Below are 14,681 nucleotides of genomic sequence, written 5' to 3' on the forward strand. Positions count from 1 at the left end.
CTGTGGCCTCTCCCGCTGCGGAGCACAGGCTCCGGACACGCAGGCCCAGTGGCCATGGCTCAGGGGCCCAGCTGCTCCGCGGCATGTGGGATCCTCCCGGACCGGGGCACGAACCCTTGTCCCCTGCATCGGCAGGCGGACTCTCAACCACTGCGCCACCAGGGAACCCCTGCCACTGCTTTTTAACCCTTTTGTTTTTATGTGTCGAATTCTCTCAGTTTATAAAGATGAAATCCTGAAAAAACTATGTTAGAACTCGACAGTATCTGAGTTATTGCTCTATTCTGAAACTCACCATATGTTTTCTTGATGCTCTCGTGTTGAGGCTAACTAATAGCCTAGGAGGGGAAGGGGAGGAAGGGAAGGGGAAAGGAAAGGAGGGTGGAAGGGAGGAAGGGAAATGAGGGAGGGGGGAGGAGAGGGAAGGAGGAAGTCGAGGAGAAATTCTGTATATAAACGTGTAAAATCATACCAGTCAGGAGCAGGTTATCTCAACATTCCTCAGTATAGATGAGATTCACTGGAGGCCTTCATTAAGATCTATAAAATGGGGTGGCGAGAATATGGTGATGATGTAAGGGTGTGAGCTATTTTAAGAAAAACTAGTCATTTGTCATAGTATCTATTTAATACTGAATCAGAAAATTTCCTTCTGGTCAAACACATGCAGTTTTTTTAAGCATGGTCTCTAAATGAGGCAGTCTTTATGAAACAAAGGTAATATCTTTATCTTCACTTTTCAGATAAAAGCGCACATGGATACATAGCAGCCCATCCTTCGGTAAGTGAAACATTGAAAACAGTTTTGTATGATCGGTGTTTCCAGTGGTCCGACAGAATACAATTGTGCAGATCCTGTTTTTAGATACACATAGAATCCTTTAAAAATATTTTAAAGGTGTAATTTAGATACATAAAATTCACCCATTTGTAAGTGTACAGTTTGATGAGTTTTAGGAAATTTATACACCTGTGCTACCATCACCACAATCTAGTTTTAGAACACTTTCATCACCCCAGTCAGATCTCCCAGGTCTGCGCAGAGTTAACCCCCATCCACCACACCCTAGCCCTAGGCCATCACTAATCTGGTTTTATAGATTTGTCTTTCTGGACATTTCAAATGTAAATGAAATAATATAGTATATGCCCTTTGGGGATTGGCTTTTCTCTCAGCATAATGCTCTTAGGAGTCATCCAAGTTGTTGATTGTATCAATAGTTTGTTCCTGTTTATTGCTAAGTAGTATTCCATGGTATGGCTATACTGCTATTTAACAATTTACCCATTGAAGGGTTTCTAGACTGTTTACAGTTTTGGGCATCTATAAATAAAGCTACTATGAAAATTCATGCATAAGTCTTTACATAGACAAATGTTTCTATTTCTTTTACATATAGAATCTTGAAAATAATCATCATAGTGATAGAAACTTCTCTTTACTGAACAAATGTGCCAGGCACTAGGCTAATAATACTTTGTATTCACTTAACCATTCCTACAACCCAGTTAGGTAAGTCTTATAATTGTCTCCATTTTACAGATGAGGTTCAGAGAGGTGAAATAACTTGTCTAAGGTCATACCACTACATCTTTTGGTGTCACCTGTTCCAAAAAGTGAGACTTTGCCCAAAGTCGCATAGATAGTTTTATCAGAGAAGAGACTAGAAAATAAGCAACCTAGCTCAAGGGCCTTGGAAGTGCTATAGTATCTGAAAGAATACCCATACACAGAAAACAGTCTTAGACAAGGCTTCCCTTTACATGATTTTCATTTTGATATCCTGATAGAAATTATTTCCTGCCTCATTTGCTTCCTTTGGAGTGAAATAATTAGCATTAGTGAAAGTTTCCTCGCTGCTTATTCAGAGTCATGGATAATCAAGCTGATTCTTCCTTTTATAGAGGACAAATGCTGGCCTGCTTGATGTCACCCTGGGCAGCCAGTGTGACAGCAGTAAATCATTTCTGGTAAAAACTAAAGGCTCTGAGATAATACGGCCGTGCCTCAAAAATTTAGAAGAGAATTGCCACATGATCCAGCAGTTGCACTTCTGGCTATATACCCAGAAGAACTGAAAGCAGGGTCTTGAACAGATATCTGAACACCCATATTCATAGCAGCATTACTCATAGTAACCAGAAGGTGGAAGCAGCCCAAGTGTCCATCAACAGATGAACAAATAAACAAAAGTGGTATATCCATATGATGGAATATTATTCAGCCTTAAAAAGGAAGGAAATCCTTACCTAGGCTACAACATGGATGAACCTTTAAGACATTATGCTAAGTGAAATAATCCAGTCACAAAAAGACAAATACCGTGCGATTCTACCTATATGAGGTATCTAGAGTAGTCAATATCATAGATACAGAAAGTGATTGCTGGGTGAGGTAGAAATGGGGTGTTGTTGTTTAATGGGTACAAAGTTTTAGTTTTGCAAGATGAAAAGAATTCTGGAGATGGATAGCAGGGATGGATGCACAGCAATATGAATATACATAACACTCCTGGACTATACACTTACAAATGGTTAAGATGGTAAATTTTATATTATGTCTATTTTACCACAACTACAAAGAAAACTTAAAAGAGTAAAGGCTCTGGGCATAGGTGTTTAGTCTTATTCCTCCACTTACAAGCTGAGCCACTTTCTGAAAGTGGCTCAGCTTCTGTGACCCTCTCTTTCCTCAGCCTTTCACTGGGAATAATAACAGTACCTACCTCCTAAAACTTGTGTGAATATTGAATATGCTAATGCATATAATATACTTAGTACATTACCTAGCACATACTATGTGTTTATTAAATGTAAGCTACTGTTGCTACTATTTGTAGATGGCAACAAAGACGAAAACTCATTCTCTCCATGCGTGAGACTTGTCTGAGGCCATGGTACTGGTGCCTTGTTCAGAATTCTCAGAACAGAGCAGAATGTAGCCCTTCTTTTCTCACTGGTCATTGCCCTCCTTTTGCTTCTTTGCCATGACAGCTTCCTGGGCCTCACTGAAAACAGCACGTGAAGGGAGATAATAGCAAGCTGGGAAAGACAAAAATACCAACCTTCCATGAGCAACACATACCTTACCTCCCTTGATTTAATTACTGTCATTATTGTGCGATACTAGATAAGTATCTTGACAAAGAAATCGTTGTCATCTTTTCAGGTAGACGGTTATTTTAAACACCAACCTACTAGGATAGTCTGTGCGTTGGTTTTCATTTTTGTAAACAGCTTATAGCTCCTAGGATATTCGCCGTTTTTTTTTTAGCTTGCTTCTATTGGTCTTACTTACAGAATTAAAACTAAATCTACATAATGTTCAAAATATTCCATCAGATCAGAAAAAGGAAACTCAGGAACTCACTGTTTGGAGATAAAACAACTGGATATTCACTTATTTAACATGTGTTTATCAAGTGCCTCCTTATAAGCACTAGGAAATTTGGAGCTCAGTCTGGTAAGGGAAGAGAAGTATGAACATAAAGAAGCACAGTATCATATGGATCATGTTACACTTATCATAAAATATGTCCATGTGCTATGAGAATTCAAAGGAAGGAGCTTACTTTTAGCTGGGGAGGGAAAAGGAAGCAGGCCCTCGTCTTCAAGGGCTTAAGCTCAGTGCCTAGTACAAAATAGCACTTGGTACGTATTTGTTGAATATTGAATTAGAAAATGCTTCATAGAAAAGGCGGAATTTGAACTAGATCTTGAAGGTCAGATGCGATTTGGATCTGTGAAGATAAGGAAGGGCATTCTAAGCAAAGGGAAGGCATGATAAAGGGCAGGGTAGTGAAAAGAGCAAGGGGACAAGGGGGTATGGGTTTGAATAAAGAAGACTGAGATGCAGGAAAAGGAATCATAGGAGTTAAGCCTTGAAAGTTAAGTTGGAGCCAAATCATAGAAGCCCTTCAGTGGTATTCTAAGGAATCTGGCCTATGTAAGTGTACAGTGGGAAGCCCTTGAAGTTTTGTGGGGCAGGAGAGTTAGGTGATTAAAGCTTATGCTTTGGAAGAGTGATCTGATCGCAAATGTCCAGAATGAATTAAGGACAGAAGGTAAGACTGGATGCAGGGAGACTGACTGGGGAAATATCGCAAGCATCCAAGGCCAGAGGTGATGAGGGCCTACGTGAGACAGTGGCAGTGGGAATGGAGATTAGATTTAAATTCCAAAGATGTTTAGGTTATTGATTAGATGTTGGAGGAAAGGTTGAGGTCAGAGATGATTGCAGGCTTCGGATGCCATGTGGGTGGCCAAAAAGATGAGGGTATTATCTTTCAGGAGATGCATATTTCTGGGAGAAGATGCTGAGTTTTCTATTGGACAGTTTGAGTTCGAAGGTTTGGCAAGACTTCCAGATGGAGATAATTGATTAGGCTACTTGAGTAAGGCTGGGTTTCTATTGATTGAATGAACTGAATTTAGACCCTTAAGGTCAGGTTGGATCACTTCTTTGGGGCTCAGTAACTTGGGGAATTGCACCTTGTGTTCTCCTTATGGTTCTAGGGGGAGATTGCACTTCACACTGCTTGTGCTTTTGTTGCATTAGAAACACTCCCAGTAGACCTAGCTATCCTACAGGATGTGATTTAATGGGATTGACTACCCCTTCTCGACATAGCCTGAACTGCTCACAAGTTTTGGCATCTTCTAGTAGCCTGGGTGGGAATCAAAATAGAAACAATGTTATAGTCACTAAATGTGTTAAACTAATGGCAGTATAATTAATAATGAATTCAGCGATGCCTCTCATAGTCATATGAATCTGCTTTACTGCCCACTCGTGATAGCTTCTTTGGTATTAGTGTTATTAAACGCTAAATACTGTTCAGGGATCTACTCTTCAATTTGAGGCTACTTTGAAATTTGTGTATATTTATTGTACTGTTGAGAGTGAAGTAATGCATTGAGAATCCTGAGCTAGTATTTTGAGTGGAGAGTAACAGCAATGATATGAATATGCCGTGATTTGTGCCTAGAGAAACTGGGTGTACGTGTGGCAGATGACACTTTTTTGATTTACAGTACTGGCTTATTTTGTTCATCTACATTAGTGCTTCTTAAAAATTTCAGTATGCATTAGAATTGGCTGGATAGCCTGTTAAAGTGCAGATTCTAGGGCTCCATTCCCACAGTAGAATGGAGCCCTGAAATCTGTATTGTAAACAAGCAACCAAGAGGGGCTCTCAGACCACACTTAGCATTATCTAAAGTCTCCAAAGTCCTTACTTCTTCTTTCTTCGACCTTTAGCAATTAAGCTCAAAGAAAGGAGAGTTTCCTAAGGTAGTTCCTCTAGCTGGTGTATTCTCTAGAGCAGGGTTTGCAACTTGGAGTCCATGAATGGGCTTCAGAAGACATATGAACTCTTGAAGTTTTATGTAAAAATATGTGTCTACCTGTATTTTTCTGGGGAGATGGGCCAAACCCTTTAGAATTGGAAATGAGTCCAAGACCCAATCAGGTTAAGAATAACCTGCCTTGCTCGACTGAATGTGTGGCATAATGACTGTCAAAAATACTCAATTTCAAAAAGACAAAACATTCCTTACTTGATATCCATCTGTCTCTATTTTTACAAGTTTAGACATACTAGACGTAGTAATCCTCAGCCTGGAAGGAAGAGTGTAGCAACATTATAACTTTGACTCCCCCCAAAGGCCATCAAAAACAGTTAATCAAGGAAAGCTAAGTTTATTATACTTACAGGAGTAAGAAAGAGCACTGCCAGTGTCTTAGAAACGGGATGTCAAGGGAGAATATCTATAGGGTTTTGGAGCACGGCTATGTGATTTTGAAGCAGGTCTCGTAAGACAAGAAACGAGTTAGGACTGTGCGGTGTTTCTGATAAAGTTACTTTGGATTGGGGTATACAGCAAAGTGAGGGTCTTGAATAGAGTTTTGGTGAGCAAGCTGTTGTTATTCTTAATAAGTAAATTACTTCAGTTGGTTCAGTCTTATCTTCCAAGAACAAGTATTGCTTAAAGTGAGAAGCTAAGTTATTTTTGCTTGTTCTCAGTATTGTGTAACATAAGAACAGGAAAATATGCTCCATCTTGATATTGTTTAACACAGGGAAAAGAAAGTATGCCCAGCCCCCGTGTTATTTACACAGGGATGGAAAATCTGTGGAAAAAATACACAGGAGCAAGAAATTATGTTCATTTCAATTCTTAGTACCAAGGCCTGGTATCTATGTGTAATGCTGGGTAGTTAATGCTCCCTGGACCAACCAACATCCAAAACATAATGTCCACTGAAGGTCACACATTCTTTCCAACCAACCAACATGGCAGCATAGTGTTCGGTCCCAGATAAACAGACATGTATCTTCTTCCTGCCCTGTAAACCCTCAAAGGATGAAAATCTTTAGGTTTTCGAATAGTCCCTTAGTCCATCCTTAGAGACTGGAATGTCCCCCACATGAAATTAGAGTAGTGAGGATAGTAATGAATGTTAAGAATCAGTCCGTGAAATTTTGCGGGTGGATCTTCTCTAGTAAATTAGCGAGAACTGAAATGTGCAAGGCTACCTCTTGGCCAGTAGGCACTGGTTGGTCTTTGTACCAGTTTCAGGGTTGGGCCATTTTTAGATCCTCATAGGCTGTATATACACTCTCACTTATGGAGGACATGTGATGCATTGTATCAAATATATCAAGTATATTAAAGGGCCTCTATACCCCACTTTTTATTTTTGCTATAAAATTTTAAAAGTAATTTTTTAAATGTTAATTTTGAGATTATTTGATCATAAGTAGCACTTAATTTATGGCTAGGTGTAATTTCTTAGAAGTCATTGTGAATACTCAAGAATTGTTGCTAAATAGAACAGCCTAACCTATAATTTGTTTGTTAATATAATGAAATTTCTATAAATGCTAAATTTAAATAACTAATTAATTAAGTTGACATATATATACTTAACAGACATTTAATTAGACACTAACTGACTCAAATTTTATCATTTTCTTGTGGCATTTTGGAGCCGATGATTTATTTCTGAGTTCAGATATTTTCAAAGGCCCACGTAAAGCTTATTATTCCTAGGCATGGTTCATATTGCCTAATGAATAAAATAGCATTGTTTGCCATATAGAAACTAGTCAATTTATATGCAGGTTCTGCCCATCTACCAAGGAACAGTGATTAGTTGCATTCTGGATCCCAGCTGGCATAAGATAGAGTAGAAGTTTCTGGAACAAAATAATATCAGGGCTTCCCGGGTGGCGCAGTGTTTGAGAGTCCGCCTGCCGATGCAGGGGACACGGGTTCATGCCCCGGTCCGGGAAGATCCCACATGCCGCAGAGCAGCTGGGCCCGTGAGCCATGGCCGCTGAGCCTGCGCGTCCGGAGCCTGTGCTCCGCAACGGGAGAGGCCACAACAGTGAGAGGCCTGCATACAGCAAATAATAATAATAATAATAATAATAATATCAAAGCAAATACCATTAATCCAAAGGCAACTTCTCCCTGTGCCCTGAGGTGCCCTGAAGAATTAGTCTTTCACAAAAAGAAACTGATTTTTAATCTAGAAATATAACGTCATTAATATATGTTGCTATCCACGCAGCCACAACCCAATGTAATAGCCCAGCTGTTTTGGCTAAATTAAGAATAAATATGCTGTACACCTGAAACTAACACAACATTGTTAGTCAACTATACTCCAATATAAAATAAAAATTTAAAAAAATAGAAAAACAATATCAAGTAAGCATATAAACTTCAATCTCTAAACCACTCAGCGTATATATCAGGCAATCAAATATTCTTTCAAATTTATAAATTCTAAGTTGTCTTGTCACAGTATATAAATCTTGCTGGCTCCAATAAGATATATGGTTATACCTATTACACCACCGTAGGTTTATACATGATTATAGAAAATCCACAGTGAATTTAAATCACAGACTGAGGTCCTTTGATGTAACAGTCTATTAGTAGGCTGTCTGTATCTGCCTCAGGAACTTTGTCCTCGAGGAATGAAAATTCTTTCTAGTCTCCAAAGAAGATATACAGATTGCCAACAAACACGTAAAAGAATGCTCAACATCACTAATCATTAGAGAAGCGCAAATCAAAACTGAAATGAGGTATCACCTCACACCAGTCAGAATGGCCACCATCAAAAAGTCTACAAGCAATAAATGCTGGAGAGGGTGTGGAGAAAAGGGAACCCTCTTGCACTGTCGGTGGGAATGTAAATTGATACAGCCACTATGGAGAACAGTATGGAGATTCCTTAAAAAACTACAAATAGAACTACCATACGACCCAGCAATCCCACTACTGGGCATATACCCTGAGAAAACCATAATTCAAAAAGAGTCATGTACCACAATGTTCACTGCAGCTCTATTTACAATAGTCAGGTCATGGAAGCAACCTAAGTGTCCATCGACAGATGAATGGACAAAGAAGATGTGGCACATATATACAGTGGAATATTACTCAGCCATAAAAAGAAATGAAACTGAGTTATTTGTAGTGAGGTGGATGGACCTAGAGTCTGTCATACAGAGTGAAGTAAGTCAGGAAGAGAAAAACAAAGACTGTATGCTAACACACATATAAGGAATCTAAGGAAAAAAAAATGGTTCTGAAGAACCTAGGGGCAGGACAGGAATAAAGACACAGATGTAGAGAATGGACTTGAGGACACGGGGAGGGGGAAGGGTAAGCTGGGACGAAGTGAGAGAGTGGCACAGACATATATACACTAACAAATGTGAAATAGATAGCTAGTGGGAAGCAGCCGCATAGCACAGGGAGATCAGCTCAGTGCTTTGTGACCAGCTAGAGGGGTGGGACAGGGAGGGTGGGAGGGAGGGAGATGCAAGAGGGAAGAGACATGGGGCTATATGTATATGCATAGCTGATTCACTTTGTTATAAAGCAGAAACTAACACACCATTGTAAAGCAATTATACTCCAATAAAGATGTGAAAGAAAGGAAGAAAGAAAGAAAGGAAGAAAGAAAGAAAGAAGGAAGGAAGGAAGGAAAGAAAGAAAGAAAGAAAGAAAGAAAGAAAGAAAGAAAATTCTTTTTAGGCTTAGCCTGAGCCAGTGTACTCAAAGGCATAAACAAAAAATAAACAAGTACAGACACACATGCACACACGCACAACAAAAACTCAAAAGCTGTCTATAATAGTGCTGTCCAACAGAAATGTAATAAAAGCCATATGTGTAACTTTAAATTTTCTGATTTTCATTTTTAAAAGTAAAAAGAAATAGGTGAAATTAATTTTAATAATATATTTTATTTAACCCAACATATTAAAATATTTTTATTTCAACATACACTCAATATAAAAAGCATTAAGGAAATATTTTATATTTTTTTCTTATTATGTATTCAGTATCTGTTATGTATTTTTCACTTACACCTTACATCTCAACTCAGACTAGCCACATTTTAAGTGTTGAATAGCCATCATACTGAACAACAAAGACCTATATTATAGTTCAGTGATTTTTAAACTTAAGCAAGCATCAGGATCACCTGGAAGGCTTGTTATAGCACAGATTGCTGGGTCCCACCCCCAGAATTTGATTCATAGGTCTGGATAGAGTCCAAGAATTTGCATTTCTAACAAGTTCCTTGATAATGCTAATGATGCTGATCTGGGAAGCACACTGAGTACCATGGGCATAGTTATTTCAAAATCCACCTTTGGTACCATTTTACCCCTGCATTAATGTGAATGATCAAGAACCGACCCTAGATACTGTGGTTGCTGTCATTATTTTTGGTGTTATTGAAATTTTTCACATTGCAAATCCCCATTTACCTGTTGGTTGAGATTGAATAATTATTTATGTAGATGAGTATTCCTTAAATCTTCATGTCTGTTATTCTCTGAGTGCTTCTTTCCAGGAGGCTGAACAGGAAAGAAACATTTATGGGCTTGCTTGTACTTAGTGAATATTTGCAGAGCTCTATTTATGCCATATCCACATGCATGCTCTGATCTTTAGGCAAAAAATAGCCCTTTGCTGGTTGGCAAACTGTCAGTCAACACATTGACAACCTGCCCGGTACCAATTCAAGGCGTTAGTAGCAATTAACTTGATTTTTAAAATATACTCATTGATTTCAAAAACACTGAGCTTGAAAATGTTCAGTGAATAGCTCGCTGTTTTTTGAGCTCAGTGGAAAATAAAAGGAATTTTGAAAATTTCATGGTGCTTAAATGCTGAGCTGAATTTATCTCTGAATGTGGGCAGGTTCTGGCCACCAAATTGTAGATGGTCCTGCGCATTTGTGAAAGATGAAGCTCCTTGCTATCCCTACATGCTTAGATATTTTATCTCCCTTTTCTCACTCCTGAAGAAAAGCAACGAGGAGTTAAGGTCTTTAAACTTTGTTTTTACCGTAAGAGTACAAAAACAGCATCAGAGCCTCCTTTGGCTCCCCCTGTGTCCGAAGAAGAAGATGAGGAAGAGGAAGAAGACGACGACAATGAGCCGCCACCAGTCATTGCACCAAGACCGGAGCATACAAAATCAGTAAGTCCCAAGTGACCGTTTCCAAATGATTCAACAGATGCCCTTTGCCATAGCCCTAGAGTCAGAATCTAGTTAATCACCTAGTATCTGTTGAGCATCTGTGTTCCCGGAGCTAGAGTATAAGATAAAAATTTCATTGGGGCTGCTGTTTGAGGATGCAGATTAGCACATGACAATTAGCGAATAATACCAAGCAATATACAAATAAGTGCTAAATTTTAAAACTGCTGCAGAAGTTAAGAAAGAGAACAAAAGCCATGGGAATCTGGTAGGAAGAATTGCATGCGCAGAGGCGCCAAGACCACAGTTAGCACAGCATGTTTGGGGGCCTCGAAAGACGAGCTCCTGAGAGCTTTCAAGGGCAGTATACTTGAAGCAACTTAAATATCTTTTTTGATAGAAATCACTTGTCTTTAAAAACTCATTAAAGATTGAGGGGCCGGGTGGAGGGAGGAATGAATAGGTGGAGCACAGAAGATTTTTAGGGCAGAGAAAATACTCTGTGTGATACCGTAATGATGGATGCATGTCATTATACATTCATCCAAACCCATAGAATGTACATTAAGAGTGAACCATATGATTGATGGATTGAGAGTGATGAAAAATAGGGTACTTGAATATCATAATCCTATTGGTCCACTCTCTGTGTGGCCAAAACTACAACAGCCCAACTCTACCTTCATTATAGTTTGTTCCTCTAGTTCCTCCTACTTGACTTCTGTAGGTAAATACAGTTTGGTAAGTATCTCTACAGAAATTGATGGCCCTGGAGGCTGCCATCCCATATAAAGGATAATGGGAGACAGAAAAGGCATTTCTGAAAAGAAAGACTCAGAGGGGAAGGCCAAACATAAATTTTGAGAATTAGAAGAGAGATATCAGGCATAATCAGACCCTAAAACTTTAGGAAAGTGATTTAATTGTCTAAGGTCTTACAGCTCTTTAGTTATAGAATTTTCACTAGTATCTGTATTACCCATACCCAATTAGTGATTTTGGATTCAAGGAACATTGAATTTATTAATGATCTACAAAAATGGATACTTCTGAAGTCGCTATTGTAAAGGATACGTCTCATAATTATGAAAGTACATGCTAATAAATCATTGTGTGTATGTGTAAAAAAGCAAGAGTGAACCATATGTAAACTATGGACTTTGAGTGATCCTGATGTGTCAGTGTAGGTTCATCAGTTGTAGCATTGTTTTGGTCTTTAATCTGTAACCAGATTTTTTTGTCTTTAAGATCTACACTCGTTCCGTGGTTGAATCCATTGCTTCACCAGCAGCACCAAATAAAGAGGTCACACCACCTTCTGCTGAGAACGCCAATTCCAGTACTTTGTATAGAAACACAGATCGGCAAAGGAAAAAGTCCAAGATGACAGATGAGGAGATCCTAGAGAAGCTAAGTGAGTTGTTTTTTGTTTTGCCGTCATTAGTTTCTTCATGAAAGGGTTTCTCCACCTAGAGTGGGGATTGAACCTTTAAAACTTTGAACCTCCTTGCATGAACTCCAGGCTCCCTGACACCACAAGATGAAAAGTTTGAGACTCACTGTGTATTCCAGATCACCCCCTCCCTCATATTCCTAATTGCACAAAAACCAAGCATTTTCACTTGAAAAACATCAATTAAGGTGAAAACTTCACTAAATGAATTAAGTAGTAAGTTTTATTTTAAGATTATACCCCCAAAGGGGATCAGTCTGATGAAAAACATCTTATGATCATACCCCAGGGGCCCCCACCTGATCACTCATGATGGATAGTTCAACCTCAAAACCCAACACAGTCAATCAAAGTGGGTGGCCACGATAAAATTGCCTTTTCTCTTAATTTAGGAACATTGCTATGTGGACAGGGAGGCAGGGCCAGCAAATGCTCACAGCCTCCTTCCTGCAGTGTCATTAGTGTACCCAGTGTACCCAGTGTCATTAGTGTACCCAGGCTTGTGCATACACACTCGCTCCATTTTACAAAACACTCCTCTTCCACTTAGCTTTCTGAGTCAAAGAGATTAAAAAAAAAATCCTCTGTTGAAAAGAGTCAAAGTTCTGTGAAGCACATTCATTAAAGTCATACTACAAAAGCATCTAACAAATCACTAGTTATCTACAGTTCGTGCCTCCAATCTGACTAACTCCTACTCATCCTTCAAACCTCAGCTCAAAAGACACCTCCTCAGGTAAGCCCTCCTTGTCTCTCTCAGTCTGAGCCAATGGACCTTCTTTTCACTGCCTTTATCGCAGCAAATATCACACTGTACTTGTCTGTCTCCTTCACTAGACTGGGAGCTCTTTAAAGACAGAGATTGTGCCTTCTTTTCCCGTACATCCAGCTCTAATCAAGTGCCTGGTACAGAAAGGCACTTAACGGATGCCAGTTGATTGAATGAGTGAAAAAATGAGCAGACAAATGCATCTTTACTGGGCTCCTACTTACGTGTTCTATGCCAGAGTCTTTGGAGGAAACTATAGAAAAACAATTTCCTGATATTAAGAAACTTGCAATTTTATTTGGAAGATAAGATTTAATAGTGTGATACAATGAGAGAATAGGAGGCCATCTTGTTTCATGCAACTGTCTGTCTAAAAGAACTCAGGAAAGGAAGAGAGCAGTACAGGCTATAGGCCACAGGAAGACTCTGCAGAGGTAGGTGGTCGTAGGGCCATTTTGCCCTCCAGGGGGCATTTGGCAGTATCTGGAGACATGTTTATTGTCACAGCACAGGGAATGCCACTGGCATCTAGTGGATGGAGGCTAAGGATGCTTATAAACACTCTATAATGCAAAGGGTAGCCTCCTTCCCTTCCCCTCTGCGACAAAGAATTATTCAGCCCCAAATGTCAACAGTGCTGATGTTGAGACAGTCTGACACAGAGGTATTTGGAAAGGCAAAGGTTTGGGCTGCAGTTGTCAGCGCTCAGAACTGGAATAGAGGGACTTTAGCCAACCGACTTTACTGTACACGATTAAACATGCCTCTAGTGCTAATACCAACTATTTCCTTAATAACAACAGCAATAATTCCCATTTATTAAGTGCCTTCTCTGCTGACCACTTCACATACATTATCAAGTTTAATTTTCACAGTAATCCCTTGTGGTAGATTTTCATAGCCTCATTTTATAGATCAGTGAAAGTAAGCCTCAAAAAGCTGAAGTGACCAGATCACCAAACTAGTGAGTGGCAGAGCCAGAGCTGGAATTCATATCCATTTGCCTTCAAAGCTTATACTATTTCCATTACCCACTTTGCTTCTGCATTTTGCCAGCTGTCTATTTGTGTAAAAGGGAAGGAATAAAGGAAAGAATTGCCTGGATAATTTCAGTTCATGTATTCAGACGATTGCCTCAGTTTTTTTCCTTTACTTTACATGACCTGTGAGAATATATCAGATTTTTAAAATCTAGCAGCCTCGCTTTAGTAAAATTGATTATTTGATAACTGTTTCAAGTCTCAGTAGATTTATCATAATGAAAATACATTTATAGCTTTCTTAAATTCACTGACAGAGAAACAGGCATCATTTTGAGGCGGGGGCAAGATCTTGTTTTGCTTGCAAACTGTAATGGTTCTGGAGCTGTGGTTTTTATAATTTGTTGCTTATTCTGCCCTACACTGAGCAACGTGATGAAGAGGAAAAAGCCATGTTTGATTACATTTTTAATTAAGAATTAAGTCAGTTTTTTTTTCTCTATTGGAGAATGCTTGGGCCTAGAGAGAATCTTTTTTCCCTCCAGCCTGTGGGCCACCTGCAACTCTCAACCCTACCTTGTGCTCACAGATGTCGGCAGGGCACACCTGCCAAGAAATGGAGGAGTGTTTTTCACGAAGCAAATCCAGGCTGAGCTTTACTGCAAAGTCTGCAAAGTCAGTCTTTCCTGCTTCTGCTTCACCATCACCCTCTCTGGGCCCTGCCACTTACTCGCTTATATAACCTTAACCTAGTTATTTAACCCCTCTGAACCCTCATTTCTTATTGGCCAAATAGGGATGAGAATCGTAACTACATTTTAGGACTCTGTCTACAGGATGGATTTTATGTAGCCCAACCTATGGCTAAGAGGACAGGTACTGGCGTCAGAAAGGCCCAGATTCAAATCACAAGCCCACTGCTCCCAGCTGTGTCACTTTAGGCAAGTTATTTTAACTT

The 14,681-nt window shown here is 39.4% G+C and overlaps 1 protein-coding gene across 5 annotated transcripts in view; it reads left to right on the forward strand.

Annotated features, from left to right (window-relative positions):
- PAK3 (p21 (RAC1) activated kinase 3) overlaps positions 1-14,681 on the forward strand; it is a 282,413-nt gene that overhangs the window by 218,833 nt on the left and 48,899 nt on the right. For all 5 annotated transcript variants that reach the window (XM_007466304.1, XM_007466305.1, XM_007466301.1 and 2 more), the window contains 3 exons: positions 744-781; positions 10,393-10,521; positions 11,770-11,935. In XM_007466304.1, coding sequence (XP_007466366.1) covers positions 744-781; positions 10,393-10,521; positions 11,770-11,935 — 333 coding nt within the window. The remainder of the gene's footprint in view (positions 1-743; positions 782-10,392; positions 10,522-11,769; positions 11,936-14,681) is intronic.

The sequence above is a fragment of the Lipotes vexillifer genome, unplaced genomic scaffold (genome assembly GCF_000442215.2).
Source record: "Lipotes vexillifer unplaced genomic scaffold, Lipotes_vexillifer_v1.1 scaffold298, whole genome shotgun sequence".
Taxonomy (NCBI): Eukaryota; Metazoa; Chordata; class Mammalia; order Artiodactyla; family Lipotidae; genus Lipotes; species Lipotes vexillifer.